The 17,695-nt window shown below is 38.0% G+C and overlaps 2 protein-coding genes across 2 annotated transcripts in view; both read right to left on the bottom strand.

The window, feature by feature from the left end:
• The window catches only part of LOC140521621 (uncharacterized), a 180,261-nt gene that overhangs the window by 26,253 nt on the left and 136,313 nt on the right, over nt 1–17,695 (bottom strand). The window lies entirely within an intron of this gene.
• LOC140521623 (uncharacterized) overlaps nt 6,019–17,695 on the bottom strand; it is a 37,301-nt gene continuing 25,624 nt past the window's right edge. Inside the window, 4 exon segments of the mRNA XM_072636868.1 lie at nt 6,019–13,347; nt 14,805–14,900; nt 15,589–15,715; nt 16,191–16,285. Of these exon segments, the coding sequence (XP_072492969.1) occupies nt 11,522–13,347; nt 14,805–14,900; nt 15,589–15,715; nt 16,191–16,268 (2,127 nt within the window). The 5' untranslated portion in view covers nt 16,269–16,285 and the 3' untranslated portion in view covers nt 6,019–11,521.

Raw genomic sequence — 17,695 nt, 5'->3', positions numbered from 1 at the left:
ATAGAATTTTTATATTTGATTATGGAATGGGGAACCAATTGATTTTATTGAATAGCAAACTGACATGACCAGATCTTAGATTGAGGAGGATCAATTTAACAGCTGTGGAGAGAGACTTGTGGCAGGGAAAATGATCAGAAGTCTTTTGCAATAGCCTGGGCATGAGGTGATGAGGGCAGGGACCAGGGTGGTAGCATTGTCAGAAGAGAAAAGGGGTTGTATAAGAAAGATGTTACAGAGAAATGCCAGAACATGGCTGCAGAATAAACATAGGGATAGTGATGCTGAGGATTAGTGACACCTAGGTTGGGAGCCTCAGTTTGGCCCCTATCAGTGTGACTTTGTGAAATACTCAAACTCTATGAGCCCCTCTTTTCTCATCTTTTAAAATGAGAAGGTAGAACTTCATGACCTCTTAGCTCATTTCCAGTTCTAAATATATGAACTTATGATAGCAACATAGTGGTGCAGTAGACAGAGCTGGACCTGGAGTCAGGAAGACCTGAGTCCAAATCTGGTGTAACATACTAATTGAGTAAGCTGTCACTAGACACCTCCCTGCCTTAGTTTCCTATTCTATAAAATGGGGTTAATAATAGCAATTACCTCATAAAGTTCTTAAGAGGACTAAATGAGATAATATTTGTAAATTACTTAGCAAACCTTAACACAAGTGCTAGAGGCTAAATTCTAATTATTTATTATTATGATTATTTTTTCTGATTGATTTTCCTGTGTAATCTTCTTGCAAGAAGAAGAAAAAAGAAAGTGGTTGTATAAGCAACTTTCCCCTTTCAACTGTGTACGCAAGTGTGTTTGTGTGTGTGTGTGTGTGTGTGTGTGTGTGTGTGTGTGTGTGTGTATGTCTGATTGGGGGTTGGGGTGAGACATATTCAAATGAAAGCAAAGACTTAGCTGGCAGGAAATTGTTTAAAAAGAAGTACTCTTGGAAGGGCTTCATATGTGTTACTATAGTAAAAATTGCTCATATCAGCACTTTATTTTTTCTTCCTCTTACAAGAATATTACACAGGAAAATGAATAGGAATAATAATCATACACCTTGGCTGGGAATTGTGAAAGATAAAATGTACATAATCCGTCTTAATTGTAACTCTCTCTATACCATCTCTTCTTTGATGTAGGTTATTTTCCTTTACAGACCAGAGCTACCTGTATTCCTTTTCTCTGTCTCCTATTTTAAAAAGTGTGAACTCAGTGCTCCACAAGCACAAACATTCTGATTCATAAAAAAAAAAAATACCCCCAAAAGATAGTGGACAAAACCATAAACTCTTCTGTACAATTTCATTTTTAAAGTATATATTATGTTTAATGAGGCAGTAATATAATTATTCAGCGTACCCTTCTGGTCTTTTTGTTTTCTTTTATTTTTTAAAAATGTGTTATTGAGACTGTGCCTTTATTTTTAATTACTATCACTTTCCCTAAAGTCAGCATCATATAGTGGTTAAAGGGATAGGAAGAATTTGGTTCAAGTTCAACCTCTAAAATGTACCTGCTGTTTAACCCCAAGGCATAACACTTAACCCCTGGGTACCATGGGCAACTCTCTAAGTCTAGAAGTTGCTGAGAAGATGTTGACTTGCACTGGTAAAAGGCATTTACTCAACTTGGAATTCCTTATATCAGTGAAGTCACAGTGCCACTCTCCATCCCTATTACTTTCCACTAACTCACCCCACCTTCCAAGCGCAAGTCCCCAGTTAAAAATGTGAGTAGAAGGAGTAAAGGACCATAGTGATCTAGTGTTAGAGAAATGCAAAGATGCAGGGTTTGGGGCAAAGAATTCACTATTTCACAAAAATTGCTGGGAAAAGCAGAAAGTAGTTTGGTAGAAACTAGATAGAGACCAACATCTCACATGATACACCAAAAGAAGATGAAAATGGATACATGATTTAGACATAAAGGTGATATCATAACCAAATTGGGGGTGGCAGGGCATGGAGTAACTTACCTTTCAGACACATGGATAAAAGAACTTATGACTAAACAACAGACAGAGAACATCATTGGAGGCAACATGCATAATTTTGATTACATGTGATTGAAACAGTTTTGCAGAAACAAAATTAATGTAGCCAAGATTAGAAGAAAAGCAGGAAACTGAGAAAAAAGTTTTATGACAAGTTTCTTTCATAAAGGCTTCATTTTTCAAACATATAGAGAACTAAGTCAAATTTATAAGATTATGAATTATTTCCCAGTGGATAAAAGGTCAGATGATATGAATGGACAGCTTGTAGAACAAGAAATCAAAACTATCTAGAGTCACATGAAAAAATACTCTAAATCACTATTGATTAGAGATATACAAATTAAAATAACAGTGAGGTACCACCTCATACCTATTAGGTTGGCTAATATGACAGAAAAGGAAAATGGCAAATGTTTTGGGAGATATGGAAAAGCTGAGACACCAATCCACTCTTGGTGAAGTTGTGAAATGATCCAACCATTCTATTTTTTTTCAGACTTTGAGAGGGTAGTTTTAATAGAAAAGTGGGAATAAAAGCCAGATTACAAAAGGGTTATATAGAGATGGTTAGTGGGTAGGAAAGCAGACCCATTAATTGTTTTAAAAATGCATTTCTGGTCTTAGAAAGTAAGCTCCTCGAGGTCAGGGACTGTTTTTGTCTTTTTTAAAAATTAATATGGGAAGACCTTCAGATTGAGGACACAGTTTCCTAAGCAGCAGAGCATTCATTCTGTAGGGAAATCTGATGAATGTAATTGCAACCATGTACCACAACTTGTTCAGTCATTTGCCAATTGATGGGTATCCGCAGATTCCCAATTCTTTGCTACCATAAAAAGAGCTTTTATAAAGATTTTTGTACAAATAGGTCCTTTTCCCTCTTCTTTGATTCCTTTGGGACACAGAACTAGCAGTAGTATTGCTGAGACAAAGGATACACATAATTTTATAGCCATTTGAGTGTAGTTTAAAATTATTCTCCAGAATGGTTGGACTAGTTTATAACTCCTGCAACAGGACATTAGTGTCCCAATTTCTCCATATCCCCTTCAGCATTTGCCATGCTCCGTTTCTGTCAAGTTAGTCAATCTGATAGATGTGAAGTGATATCTCTAAGTTGTTTTAATTTGCATTTTTCATGCACATTGTAGGGTACTTAATAAATGTTTATTGATTGATTGATTGAAATGGCCTAGTGGCTGATAGGGGTGGGTAGAACTCCTGGGGAAAGTGGAAAGACATCTCCAGTGGGCCATTTCCAGTCATCCTGATAAATATCTGGCCACTGGACCCAAATGACTCTGGAGGAGAAAGTGAGGTTAGTGACTTTGCACAGCTCTCCCTCCCTCAAATCAAAGTCAACTGCATGTCATGTCATCATGTAAGATATAAAAATTATGTTTCCACACAGATGAAGGGGGTTTTTCTTTAATGCTTCTCTGCAAAAACAAATTCTCAGAATAAGGGGAAAAACAGAAACCATTCAGAAACCAGTCTCATCCAGGTTTGAGGTTAGGATAGAGTAAATAGGTCAGCTAGGCTTAAAGTATGCATGCTTAATTGCTTCATAAATATTAACTTCTGGGAGGAGCTAAAGTTCAATTAAAAGCACCTGCAATGTATGTGGAGGGAGGGGCAATATTTCAAGGAGGTAACATGAAGTAGGTGTACTGGGAAGTTGTACACCTCAAAGTTCTCAGCCAACGAGGAAATGAGGGAGGGACTTTGAGTTTCAGGACAAGAATAAATTAACTTGCTCTCACTTCTGTAGGGGTGTGTGTGTGTGCGTGTGTGTGTGCGTGTGTGTGTGCATGCGCACACGCGTGCTCGCCTTGGCTGCAACACACTGATTTCTTGCAAGGATCATAGAACAAATAAGCCTGCCTCATCCACCTTGGGAGTCTTTGTTTGTTCTTTAAAACTTTTGTTCCTAACAATCATGTCCCTGATGTCATGGGACAAATACAACTTGTAAGTAGTCTCTCCACCTCTTCTCTCCCCTTCCATTTCCCTCCCCTCCCCTCCCCTTACCTGAGGTAACTATGCCCAAAGGAAGGTACATTTCCATAGCTGAAAGCTTCCTCTTTAACACTGAGTTTAGTAGCTAGATTTCTTTCTCAATGATCAAGCCTTAAACACTCTGGAGCTCACAGATTGGACAGCAGAAAGTTCCTGCACTCCTAGCATAGAGTGAATGTAAATACTAAATAGTAACTTTCTCTTTTGGCCAGGAACCCTGGAGTCTTCCCCTCCCAGTTTGATTTTTTTTTTTTATTAAAGGGGCCATCCCTTGAGTAACTACTTAAAAAGGCCTGTTCTCTGAATGGGTGTAATCTCATTCAAAGTGACAACCTGAAAAGACCTTAGCTTTAAAGGACCAGGGTCTCCCACTGCATCCTGAGCCATCTGTAGTTGTACTGATGAATACCTGGCCACTGGACCCAGATGGCTCAGGAGGAGAAAGTAAGGCTGGTGACCTTGCACAGCCCTCCCTCCCTCAAACCAAAGTCAATGGCAAGTCGTGTTACCATCTCCCTGATGTCATGGTCCTCTTGCAACTATTGATACTTTTCATTGCTTCTTCTGAATGCTTGTTCATTTTCTGTGACCATTATCAACTTGGCATTGGCTCTTAGGTTTTATGAATTTTGAATCATGAATTTTAAATTAGACATCCTATCTTTATGACTGCACTGACTGTTGGCATGTCCCATAAGTTTTATCTTCCTGTATCCAAGGATGGTGTTCTACCTACTACATCACCACAATGACAACTCCTTGGGAAGCTATGGTAGTGGAAGAGGCAAGAGCTAATAGAGTCCTGACCCTGAACAGGGAGAACAGAATAAAAAGGAAGTTTGAATGCAAGAGATATTGGAGGGTGTAGTGGGAAGTTGTGGGCACTGATTGGAATGGAAGGGTTGGAAGAGAGTAGGCCAACATATACTTGGAGGTTTTGTGCCGGGGTGAACAGAGGGAATAGTACCATTGACAAAAAGGAGCAAGTCAGGAAAACAAGGAACAGGTCTTTTGGGGGAAATTAATGAATTAAATTTAAGACATGCTCAGTTTGAGCTGCTCTCAGGAAAAACAAGTGGAAGCACCAAGGAATTGTCTGGAAATGCAGTTATAGTGCTCAGGAAACAGAAGAACTGAAGACAGATTTGAGAATTATCTCTTTGTACATAACTAGAGTTATCAGAATGAATCAGATCCAAAAACAGCAATTTGCATTCCTTTAAAGGGGAAAAAAAAGGCTGAGGTGTTGGGAAATGTTGGGAACCTCCAGAAATAGCTTGTGAGTAAATCTTTCCCATACCCACTGGAAAGGGATATGTTTCACTGGCCACCAGGGAACGTGTCTGGAGTAGTTACTTGGAGCTGGTGAACCACCAAATGGTAGCTCTAGAATAGAGTTATCTATCTGATCAGCTTCACATGTAATGCTGTCTGCTACTCAGATTTTATCACCTCTATGGCTCACTTCTAGTGGTTTTTTGGTTTTTGTCTCCAGGTTAGGGGTAAGGACATTCTGATTCTTGTAGAGACACTGATTGGTCTAAGATTCAGGGGCTGATGACTGGTCTCATGCTCTAGCCTGTACTCTTGTCTCTTTTCTCCAGATGAAATATAATGCCTAGATTATGGCCTACTCCAAGTTTTCACGAGGTGGCCAGGAATAGACAGAATGTTCCAAGTGAGTGAAGGGTCTAGAGTTTAATAATAATAATTCTTTTGGTCACTGCTCTAATTCTCCCACTTATTTTCCCTGAAGTCTTCTTTTTTTCAAAATCCCAAAGGATTCAGTGAATTAGCATTTAAATGAAATTGCATTGAATGAAACAATATCAAAAGTGAAGTGTATAACTTTGAAATGAAGGAGCTATGGGTATTTCTCTGAGACATGCCTTATTCTCCAAAGGAAAGAAAGGCTGTCACCCCTTAACATAAAAGCACTGTAAAACTTCCAATATCCAAATCAAGAGGTGAAGAAGAGAGAAAATGATCTCATCACCTTTTTTAAAATATGTAATATTTTATTTTTCACCAATTACATGTAAAAACAATAACATCCTTCCCCCCAAATTTTGAGCTTCAAATTTTTTCCCTCCCTCCCTTCACCATACCGATTAAGAAGGCAATTTGACATAGATTATACATCTATAATCATGCAAAACATTTCCACATAAAGCATGCTGTGAAAGAAAACAGATAAAAATAAAGAAAAAGTATGTCAGGATGTTTTTCTGCTGTTTGATCATTTTGCTAAATGATTTCGTGACTTTGAATTCTATGCTAAAGTGGGACTCTGCTTATGGAATGGAGGGGCACTGACCCAAGGGTCAGGCTTTTGTGTAGCTGTTTTCAGAGTTTTCAAGGTGGTATGACCTAGGAATTGGTATATTTACTATCTCCTGCCATGGTCTGTGTGAACATAAGCACTCTTTTCCATCCTAAAATGTGACCAGAGTCCCAGGTACTCTGTGGCAGCAAGCTCTGGGCTGCCAGGGCTTCTCTTCTCCCTGATACTGAGCAGGAAGATGGGCAATGCAACAGAATCCTGCATCTGGTGCCAGCAAAGGGACTCCTGTAATTTTCTTCTGCCAGTTATCTGACCCCCTTACCATCTGTGTGCTGAGAGGTCAAGAAACTACCACTGATTCAGTCAATGTCCTAGCTCCCCAAGACCTACTTCTGGTTGGCTGGCATGTGACCTGCACTGGACTCTCATCCCAGTGCAACAGACCTTTTCTGCTGACCCTCTAAGTTGTCTAGGGCTAGATAATTGTTTCACTGAAACATTTTATGAGTTCTCTTGCTCTAGAATTTATTTTGGGGCATTATTTAAAGATGTTTCAAGGGGTTTTGAGAAGCACTCAAAAGATTCCCTGCCTTTTCTGTCATCTTCTAGTCCTTAGAAGGGTTCCTGTAGCAGATGTCCACTGGAACTCCTCCTAGCTACTGACCCAAGGATATCACCTCTTCATATCTTTATGGGCAGGACAAGCAAGTTCCCATCTCTTGTTTTCTCCTGGAGTTGCAGATTTCTCCCAGTCAGGAAGAACTAATGCCCCAAGGAAATCTCCTGCAAAGTTGAGTAGGAAACAGAATGGCTCCCAGGGAACACTCACAAAATGTTGCCCTTTTATACTGACCCACTGGAGTTCCTCATCTGGCATATCTCTGATGTGAGTACTCCAAGTACTTCTCTGAAACCTAAAGACATAAAATATTCAGGATGGAAATAATCTGGTTGGAGCAAAAACTGCACTGGGGCTACATTTGAATTAGAAGCCAACAAGAATTACAGCAATTTGGAGCAAATGGGAAGTTCCAGAAACCACTTTGGATATATGAGGTTTTATTCTTGAAAAGGAATTAAAAACCCAAAAACCTCCCATCACAAATATAAAAAATGTTAATTCCTTCTTTGTGTTTCTGTGGGGAGAGGAGGGAGGGAGGGAGGGAAGAAGACGGGGGAGGGAGAGGGAGGGAGGGAGGGAGGGAGAGAGAGAGAGAGAGAGAGAGAGAGAGAGAGAGAGAGAGAGAGAGAGAGAGAGAGAGAGAGAGAGAGAGAAAGGGAAAGAGCGAACCTTTTTTTAAGATAAGGATCCTGGCCAAGCCTAGGGTTATATTCCAAATATTCTTTCTCCTTCCTGAGAGTTGTCCAGTCGTTTATAGCAAACACTTGCTTAGAATGCAATAAAAATCAGGTGATTTTTGTCTCCAGCCAAAAACCGTTATAAAAGTGCAGACATCAAATACATACAATTTAAGGGTAAGTAATGACAGTTCATCAAGCAAGATGAGGAAAGGAAAAAGAAAGTGAAGTGGGAATATATTCCATCAGCTCTCAATAGCAGCATAAAAGCCATGTCCTATCTTGGCAGATTATTCCTTAAGTGTATTCCTAAGTTGGACAACTTATGAGTAGACAACCATTCATGATTGTATTCAGTTTTGGATAGCAACATCCTTCACGTTCTATCAGCTGTCCAGCCAGCTCTAAAGTTCCTACTCTCTTTGGCCCCTACAGCTTCCAAGTACCACCATGCTTTGGCCCCTCTTTGTGTCTATGAAAATTATACTTCCTATTAGCCTCTGTACTGACAAGGGACTAAACATTCTCTCATCCCCCACTACTGGAGTACAATGCTTTAAGGTAGATTCATGAACCAATAAATCAATGTCTGCTTATGATCCATAGTGAATCAGATTCTGCACGTATTATATATTAATAATGGCCACTTGGCCATTCACTTCCATTCACTCCCCCTGAATACTGCAGGGATTCTTGCGACTGAATCTCCCATCTACACGGTCTTCTCACCAACTTCAGTTTTCTCCCCCCAACTCCCTTCTGTGTAGGTGAAGAGCACGGTCTGGGGTAGCAGGGGTGTGGGAAAGAAGTGTATGTGCTCAAAGCTCATCCTCCATTTGGGCCATTCATCTGACTTTCTTTTTCCTATTTATTGGTAGTTATTCTCTTTATCTTTATTCTGTATGTATAGTGGTCTACGCATATTCTCTTTCAGAATGTCTGGTTATACTAGAACTTCACTATAAAAGTTTTATTTTAAGCAATTACTTTTTCTTCTCTCTCTCTCATTGGACAAAAAAACAACAGAAGTTAAAACTCCATAACATGTATATAAAGTCCAGAAAAACAAACTTCCACAATGGTCACATCCAAAAATGTAATTTTCATTCTCTGCTTTAATCAGCAGCTTTCCAAAAAGAGATGAGTAGCATGCTTATCTTTAGTCCTCTGGTCTAGGACAATAATCTACAAAGGAGTTGTCCATCTCTATAAGTTGAGGTAACTTTCACACTGTGACTTCCTGATCCAGACCAAAATAGACATGGAAGCAGTCTTACTCTTTCCAACACATTCCCTATACAATTAGCAAACTGATATACCTAAATCATAAATCAAACCATGCCATTTTTCCTCTACAGTTTTTGGAGCTTTTGGACTGATTCGAGGATAAAACACTAACTCATCTGTTAAAGTTCAACAAAAAGTGGCTCCAGCTTGTATTTACAAACTGATTACACTTGGACTGCTCATCAGAAGAAGAGAAGATGCCTCAAAAGAGGGGCTGGAAGACAGCAGCAGCTCTAGACACTGAGTCTGAGGGGACACTTGTGGTTGAGGGGATGGGCGTCCTAGAACAATGGGTTCGTAAGTGGTGATTTGTAGATCATTCCCACCTCTCTGAGGTAGAAAAGACAAGGTTAGTTTCTTTTAGGATGGTTCCAGTGGCTGCATAGCCAAATTCTGGCTAGTGTGTGCATTAGTCACTCAACAAATCATCCATTACCTGAGAGCCTAAACTTGGATCTCCACAAATTAACCCGCATTGGCTTTTGCTTCCATCTGGTTAGAAATGGCAGGCAGATTACCGGGGCTGAGGGAGGCAGGCAGAAATATTATGCTTTTTCTCTCTGCTACAGAAAGACCCAAGTATAATAATTCAATAATCTGGTCCATGTCATGGGTGATTCCAAATTTTTTTTCATCATTCAAAAAAATTTTTTAACATTCTTTTAAAAATTTGGAGTTCCAAATTTCCTCTCACTCCATCCTCTTCCACATCCACTTAGAAGGCAAGCAATATGTCAATTTTACATATGACAGCATGCAAAACAAAGTTCTATATTAGTCATGTTGCAAAAAAGAAAACAAAGACAATGAAAAAATCATACTTCAATTTACAATGAATTCATCAATTCTCTTTCTAGAGGTAGACAGCATTTTTCTTCATGAATCCTTTGGGATTCTCTTAGATCATCATCTTAATCAGAGTAGCTAAGTCTTTCACAGTTGATCGACATTACAATATTGATGCTACTGTATATAATAACTTCCAGGCTTGCTGGAGTGACACACTTCACTCTGCATTAATTCATATAGGCCTTACCAGGTTTTTATGACCCCATCACCCTCATCATTTCTTATGTTGTAATTTAGTAGTTCAGGTGTTTCTCACTCTTCATGACACCACTGTGAGGTTTTCTTGGAAAAGATACTGGAGTGGTTTTGCCATGGGGATTAAGGCAAATAGAAGTTAAGTAACTTTGCTGAAGGACACACAACTAACAAGTAACTGAGGTCAGATTTGAACTCAGGTCTTCCTAACTCCAGACTCAGTGCAATATCCCTTGAACCATCTAATGTTTCTTATAGTACAATAATATTCCATCAGAATTATATACCACAACTTATTCAGCCACTCCCCAGCTGATGGATATCCCCCCTCAATTTCAAATTCTTTGCCATCACAAGAAGAGCTCTTAAAAAGATTTTTGTACATATAAATCCTTTTTTTTCTTTGATCACTTTAGGATACAAATCTAGTAGGGGTATTTCTAAATCAAAGGGTAGGCATACTTTTATAACTTTTTGGGCATAGTTCCAAACTGTTCTCCAGAATGGTTGGGCAAGTTATAAACAGTATACCAGTGTCCCAATTTTTTGATATCTCTTCCAAAATTTATCATTTTTGTTTTCAGTCAAGTTACTCAATCTGATAGATATGAGGTGGTATCTCAGAATTGCTCTCATTTGTAATTTTCTGACCAATAATGATTTAGAGCATTTTTTATATGACAATTGATAGCTTTGGTTTCTTCTTCCGAAAGCTCCCTGTTCATATCCCTTGACCACAATGAGAATCTCATTCTTCTTTTCAAATTTGTCACTAATTACATAAAATGGGAAGCTAAGTAGCACAGTGGATAGAGCGCTAGTTCTAGAGTCAAGAAGAAATAACTACCTCAGACACTTACTAGCTGTGTAACCCAGGGCAAGTCATTTAACCCTATTTGCCTCACTTCTACATCTGTGACATGAACTAATGAAGGAAAATACTACTCCAGTGTCTTTGCCAAGGAAAAGCCCAATGTGGGTCACAAAGAGTTAGAGAAAATGCAAAAACAACAACCAATTACATGATAAGGCATTTGACTACCTTAATAGAGTCATGGTTCCTCATGTCATTCACCTGCACTTAACTGAATTTCTTCATTTGACGTTAAGAAAACTGGGAAGAAATCATATCTCATCAACACCTGCCAAAAGCCCTTGTGATGTTTTGTTTTAATTAAAGAGATTCCAAATCTTTGCAGTTCACAGTGGTTGCCCCGATAAATATGAGTAGAAGCAGAACCATCAAAGTCACGAATATAGCTTAGATCATGATACTTCCTCAAGCACAGTCAACAGCCGTGTAGCACACATCATGATCATCTGAAGGCCAAGAGGTAATTCATATACCTCTTGCATGACATAGGCCAGGGATCAAAGTTAATACCCAGGCTTTTCCAATACCACCAGCCATTCAGTATCCCATGCCCAACCAGCGTAACCTCTTACCCCCTGAAGGATCATGGAAGGATAACATTAATCTTTATCCCATTAGAGGACTCCACAGAAAGGAAGGATATCTCTTTACTTCATTGGGGCTAAATAAGGACTCCCTAAACATCACTTAGAGACTCAGAATCATAGTCTACTTAGCTAGGGGATCTTCTCACACTCCTTACATTCATAAATAATCTCTCCATTGTGAATTTTCTGATGGAAATAAAGCAGATCCTCAGTCTAAAGGTCTTCCCCACATTACACTCATAAGACTTCTCTATAGAATGAATTCTTTGATGTTGAGCAAGCAGTGTCCTAAGTCTGAAGGTCTTCCCACGTTCATTACATTCAAAAGGTCTCTCTTCAGAATGAATGGTCTGATGTTCAGTAAGTTCTACATTCAGGCAGGAGGCATTCCTTCATACAGTAGATTCATAAGGTTTCCCTCCAGTATCAATTCTTTGATATTAGGTAAGTTCTGGGTTGTAACAGAAAGCCTTCACATACATCTTACATTCATAAAGAATCTCTTGAGTATGAATTTTCTTCAGTACAGTAAATTGTGCCTTCTTCCTTAAGGTCTAACCACATATAGTATATTCATAAGATTTCTCTCCAGTATGAATTCTTTGATGTTGGATAAGTTCAGAGTTGCAGGAGAAAGCCTTCCCACACTCCTTACATACATAAAGAATCTCTCCATTATGAATTCTCTGATGGATATAAAGGTGTGTTCTCTGTCTAAAGAACTTCCCACATTCACTACATTCATAAGGTTTCTCTCCAGTATGAATTCTCTGATGCACAGTAAGTTGTGTCCTACTCCTGAAGGCTTTCACACATACAGTACATTTATAAGGTTTCTCTCCAGTATGAATTCTCTGATGTTGAATAAGATCTGAGATATAGGGGAAAGTCTTTCCACACTCCTTACATTCATAAAGAATATCTCTGGTATGAATTCTCTGATGCATATAAAGGTGTGTCCTCTGTCTAAAGAACTTCCCACATTCATTACATTCATAAGGTTTCTCTCCAGTATGAATTCTCTGATGCACAGTAAGTTGTGTATGACTTCTGAATGCCTTTCCACATACAGTACAATCATAAGGTTTCTCTACACTATGAATTCTTTGATGTCGAATAAGATCTGAGTTGTACAGGAAAGCCTTCCCACACTCCTTACATTCATAAAGAATGTCTCCAGTATGAATTCTCTGATGCAAGTTAAGATGCACCTTCCTCTTGAAGGCCTTTCCACATTCACTACATTTATAAGGTTTCTCTCCAGTATGAATTCTTTGATGTTTAGTAAGATGTGAGTTTCTATGGAAGGCCTTCCCACACTCCTCACATTCATAAAGAATTTTTCCAGGATGAATTCTTTGATGTACAGCAAGTTGTATCTTACTTCTGAAAGCCTTTCCACATTCATTACATTCATAAGCTTTCTCTGTAATATGACTTCTCTGATGTTTAATAAGATCTGACTTGCTGAGGAAAGCCTTACCACACTCCTTACATTCATAAAGAATCTTTCCAGGATGAATTCTCTGATGGACAGTAAGTTGTGTCTTCCTCTTGAAGGCCTTTCCACATTCACTGCACTCAAAAGGAATCTCACCAGTATGAATTCTCTGATGGACATAAAGGTGTGTCCTCTGCCTAAAGGACTTCCCACATTCACTACATTCATAAGGTTTCTCTCCAGTATGAATTCTCTGATGTACAGTGAGATTTGCATTCATGCTAAAGGCCTTACCACATACTGTACATTCATAGGGTTTCTCTCCAGTATGCATTCTTTGATGTCGAATAAGTTCTGATTTGCAGTGACAAGCCTTACCACACTCCTTACATTCATAGAAAATTTCTCCAGTATGAATTCTCCGATGTATACTAAGTTGTGTCTTACTCCTGAAGCCCTTCCCACATTCACTACATTGATAAAATTTCTCTCCAGTAAATTCTTTGCTGCCTGAAAGGAAAAATGCAGAGCTGATTAATCCCGCCTTTTCCCCCTTTCCCAACACTCCTAGCTACTCAAAACTTTTAGAGCTCTTCTCTTGCCTTTACATTTGAGAAGCCTAGTCTCACTGGTCTTTCACTAAATATTACAATTTACGTTATGTGAAAGTATAATAATTCAAAGTTAACACATTAAATGAATTGACTTAGGATGAAACTACTTGGAAGGATGAGTAAATCCTTTACACTACTGTAAATGGCTGACATTTGAATGGAATGAGGAAATGAAAGATTATCCACAAAAAAATAGGTAATTTTGAGAGCTTACAAGCATATCTTTACAATCTGGAGGGAATATAGGAAGTAAAAACATTGGACACAAAGAAAAAGAACTGATAAGTTTAGAGTAAGGAGAGAGAAGAAGAGACACAAAATAAACAGAAGAGAAACTGTTGCCATAAATTTCCTATAAAAATCCAACATATCTACTTTGTAAGGAATTGATTCAAATTTTTAAAAGTAAGATCTAATTCCAAAAGTTTAACGATCAAGACACATAGGTATTTTTCAAAAGACAGATTATTAATAATCACCTGAAACATTAGAAAAATGAAAACAATTTGAAGGTATCACCAAATAGTCATCAGATTTGGAAAGATACTTTAAAAGGATAAAAGTTTTGGTAGCTATGTTGAAATAGGTACTTAATAAGCTGCTGACATTTTTGTTTGTGAAAATTTAAGGGCTATAAAATTTTTCATATCCTTTGACCTACTGGTCTCACTATTAAGTCTACAACCTCAAAATGTTATCAGAAGCAAACAATGATTCCTTCAAAATATATTCACAGCAGTTTTTTGTGAAATAACACAATATTGAAAAACTATAGGTCTAAAGATAGGGCTATAGCTAAACAAGTCCTGTTTATGAGATATGAACATGATATTGTGCTCTTATAAATATAACTTCAAAGCATAAAGAAATGATAAACTGAAGAAAGAGAAATTAGGCTACAATTGAATATTTTTAAAAGTAACAGAGGCAAAGAAACATTAATCATTAAAAGCAACACAGAAGAAAAATCAAAATGGAACTCAGAAACAAAAAGGGCATATTGTTAGTATTTTAAGTAATGTGCTTATTTTAAAAGGGAGAATGAATTCATGCAAGTGAGGCAGGAGAATGCCTGCTTAAGAAAAGATAATCTTCAATGAAGAGAACAGAAATACCTAACCTGTACTAAGGCAAGAACTTTCTTTTAGGGTGGAGGTACATGTGAGTAAAGACATACCTAAAAAAGTAACTTCTTGAATTAAAAAATGAAGTTGTAAAATCACTACTCTTCTCAACAGGCCTGAGAATCTTTAGTAATATCACCTTGCACCACATTCTACAAGAGCTTTGAGCTAAAATGACCAAGAAAGCTGCAACCTTCAAAGATACATCTATTGATTTCTATGTAATCACCTGGATAGCTGCTCCTTGGAAAATCTGGCTCTGACATCCAAGATGCTTCCTTACTTTCCAATTGGTAGATCACATCTGGTTTGGAAACTGCAAATCCTGTCCATTGAAAATAAAAAAGTGCTACAGACAATCAACTCAGAACCCATCATAAAAGAGACATGAAATCCTCCTTAAAAAAAGGTAGGGGAATAAGGGTGCAGAATGTGTCTTATACCATATCAAGGTCACTGTCTATGTTAGCTGATTTTCTCTGAAAATTTTTTTTCAACCAGGGAGGACTCAGTGGACAAGTTGGAAAGAGAGGCAGGGTTTTTGTTGCTGTTTGTTTGTTTGCTTTGGGTAGTAGAGTGGGAATGTAGAAGAGAACTGACATTAAAAAAAAGAATCCATTAAATTCAATAAAAGAATTCTAAACCAGATGAAGCTCTTTGGGGAAAAATTGTAGACCTGCTAGGAAGAACTCAAGAATAGTATAAAGGACGACTGAAAGATATTCTACATTATGGAGAAATGGGTTACAGAGTAGGGCTTAGAAAATACAGTTCATTTGACTCACTCCTTGCTTAGATCATGGGAAATAATACCTACACTAGGACTGAACAGAACATCTTGGATTTGAAGCCACAAAGAGGGGAAGATACTTTCCCTCAAAACAGGCAGCACAAGTACTCTGTCTCTTGGCCACAAAAGGATCAGGAATATCTTTTGTATGACAAATAACTATTAAAATTTCAAAAGTTTCCATATATATATATCATGGCTCCAAAAGGGTAACTGTTCTTACCCAAAGAGACCAAGTTCCTATAGTTCTCCAGCATCACATCCTTGTACAGCATTTTCTGAGATGGATTTAAATGTACCCACTCATCCCAGGTGAACTCCACAGCCACATCGCTGAATGTCATTAATTCCTGAAATACCAAAAATATTCATGCTTACTCAAGTATACTTTTGTTATGAAATTTGAATATAAACATCTTGCCAGTATGGATTATTTCAATTATATATTTGCAATCTAGTACAGAAATTGGTGCACAGAAAGTACTTAAGAATTCCTCTCCCATTTCTTTCCTTGAGTGCAGGGGCTATTTTTGCTTCCTTTGTATCCTCACCACTTAGTGCAGTGCCTGGTACGTAGTAGGCACTAAATACATACTTGGTGTTAATGGATTCAATGACATTAATTTAAAATTTTTTTAATATCCACCAATGACTCTTACTTCTGCCCTCAAAACTCAAATAGTAATATGCCTAGTTCGTTTTTTACTTACTGAAATAAAACAGTGAATATGAAATAGCTGAAAATAGCTATCATGTTTATCATGTTGCTCTAAGTCTTCTTTCTAGGCTGAATATACCCCAGTTCATTCAACCAATCATCCTGACCTCTTCATCAGTAAGGTGTTTTCCTCTCATCATCAAATCACTTTGCTTCTCAAAATGTTGCTGCTCTGAAATTAACATGGTTGTGTTCAGTGCTCCTGGAACCAAGAGAGCAAAAGCAAGGGAAGATGGCAGAGTAGGTTAGAAAATTCCATGCTCTCCAGATTTCCTCTGCAAACAAGACATAATAGCACCTCAGGGTGAATGTAGAGCTGCAAAATCAAACAAGAGTTGTGGTGGAGCAGTCGTCCTCCTAGGAAAACTGACGAAGACCTGAAGAAAGATCCCAGGGTCAGAGGTCTGGCCCAAGTGAAGTGCAAATACCTCAGGTTGTCTCCTCTGAAACTACAAACAACAAGCCCTGGGAGTAGCTGGGAGGCAGTCCCAGCCTTAGCCTCAGCCCCAGGAATTTTGACTTCACAAACAGTGTGGAGGTCAGATATCTGGGAAGGGGAGGATTGAAGGACCCTTTGCTTTCCTGTGCTGGCTAACTAGCCAACCTAAGCCTAAATGTGTGCTATGGCTGACAACAAGAAGGAGCTAGCAGAGGCCCGGTGAGTACCTTACCAGTGAGGCAGGAAGACTGCTGGCTGTGGATTCCGAGCTGATAAGTATTACCTAAAACCATCAGCAAGCATTATTTGTAATAGGGATGAGCTAGAAGCCTTCCCAGTAAGATCAGATGTGAAAAAAGGATGCTCACTGTGACCAATATTATTTAATATTGTATTGGACATCCAAGCAATAATAGTAAGAGAAGAAGAAGAAATAGAAGGAATCAGAAGAGGGAATGAGGTAATAAAATGATCTCTTTCTGCAGATGATATTAATGTATTTGGAAAATCCTAAAGATTCAACTAAACAGTTAATTAATAATTTCAGCAAAGCAGCAGGATATAAAGTAAACCCACACAAACCATCAATATTCCTATATATCACCAACAGGACACTGCAAGAAGAGATAGCTAGAGATATACCATTTAAAATAACTCTAGACAATATCACATACTTGGAAATATACCTGTCAAAACAAACCCCATAACTATATGAACAAAATCATTAAAAAAACTATCAAAAATTAGATTTAAATAAATGGAGAAATATTAATTCTTCATGAGTAGATAGCACCAACATAATAAAAATGAAAATTTTTACCAAAATTAAATTATACATTCAATATCATCACAAATAACAACTAAAAAATTATTTTACTGACCTAGAAAAACTAATAACAAAATTCATTTGGAAGGACAAAAGATCAAGAATATCAAAAGAACTAATGGGAGAAAAGTGTAAAGGAAGAAAGCACCAGGTCTTAGACTATATTATAAGGCAGTAGTTATCAAAACTATCTGCTACTGTTTAAGAAAGAGAGAAGTGAATCAATAGAACAGAGCAGACATACAACATCAACAAACAAGATAATTACCTAGGGCTTGACAAATGCAAAGGCTTAAGTTGTTGCTACAAGAATTCAATATTTGGTAAAGATTATTGGTAAGGCTAGG

Source organism: Notamacropus eugenii, chromosome 1 (genome assembly GCF_028372415.1).
Source record: "Notamacropus eugenii isolate mMacEug1 chromosome 1, mMacEug1.pri_v2, whole genome shotgun sequence".
Classification (NCBI taxonomy): domain Eukaryota; kingdom Metazoa; phylum Chordata; class Mammalia; order Diprotodontia; family Macropodidae; genus Notamacropus; species Notamacropus eugenii.
This window is presented reverse-complemented; position numbering and strand designations above follow the sequence as displayed.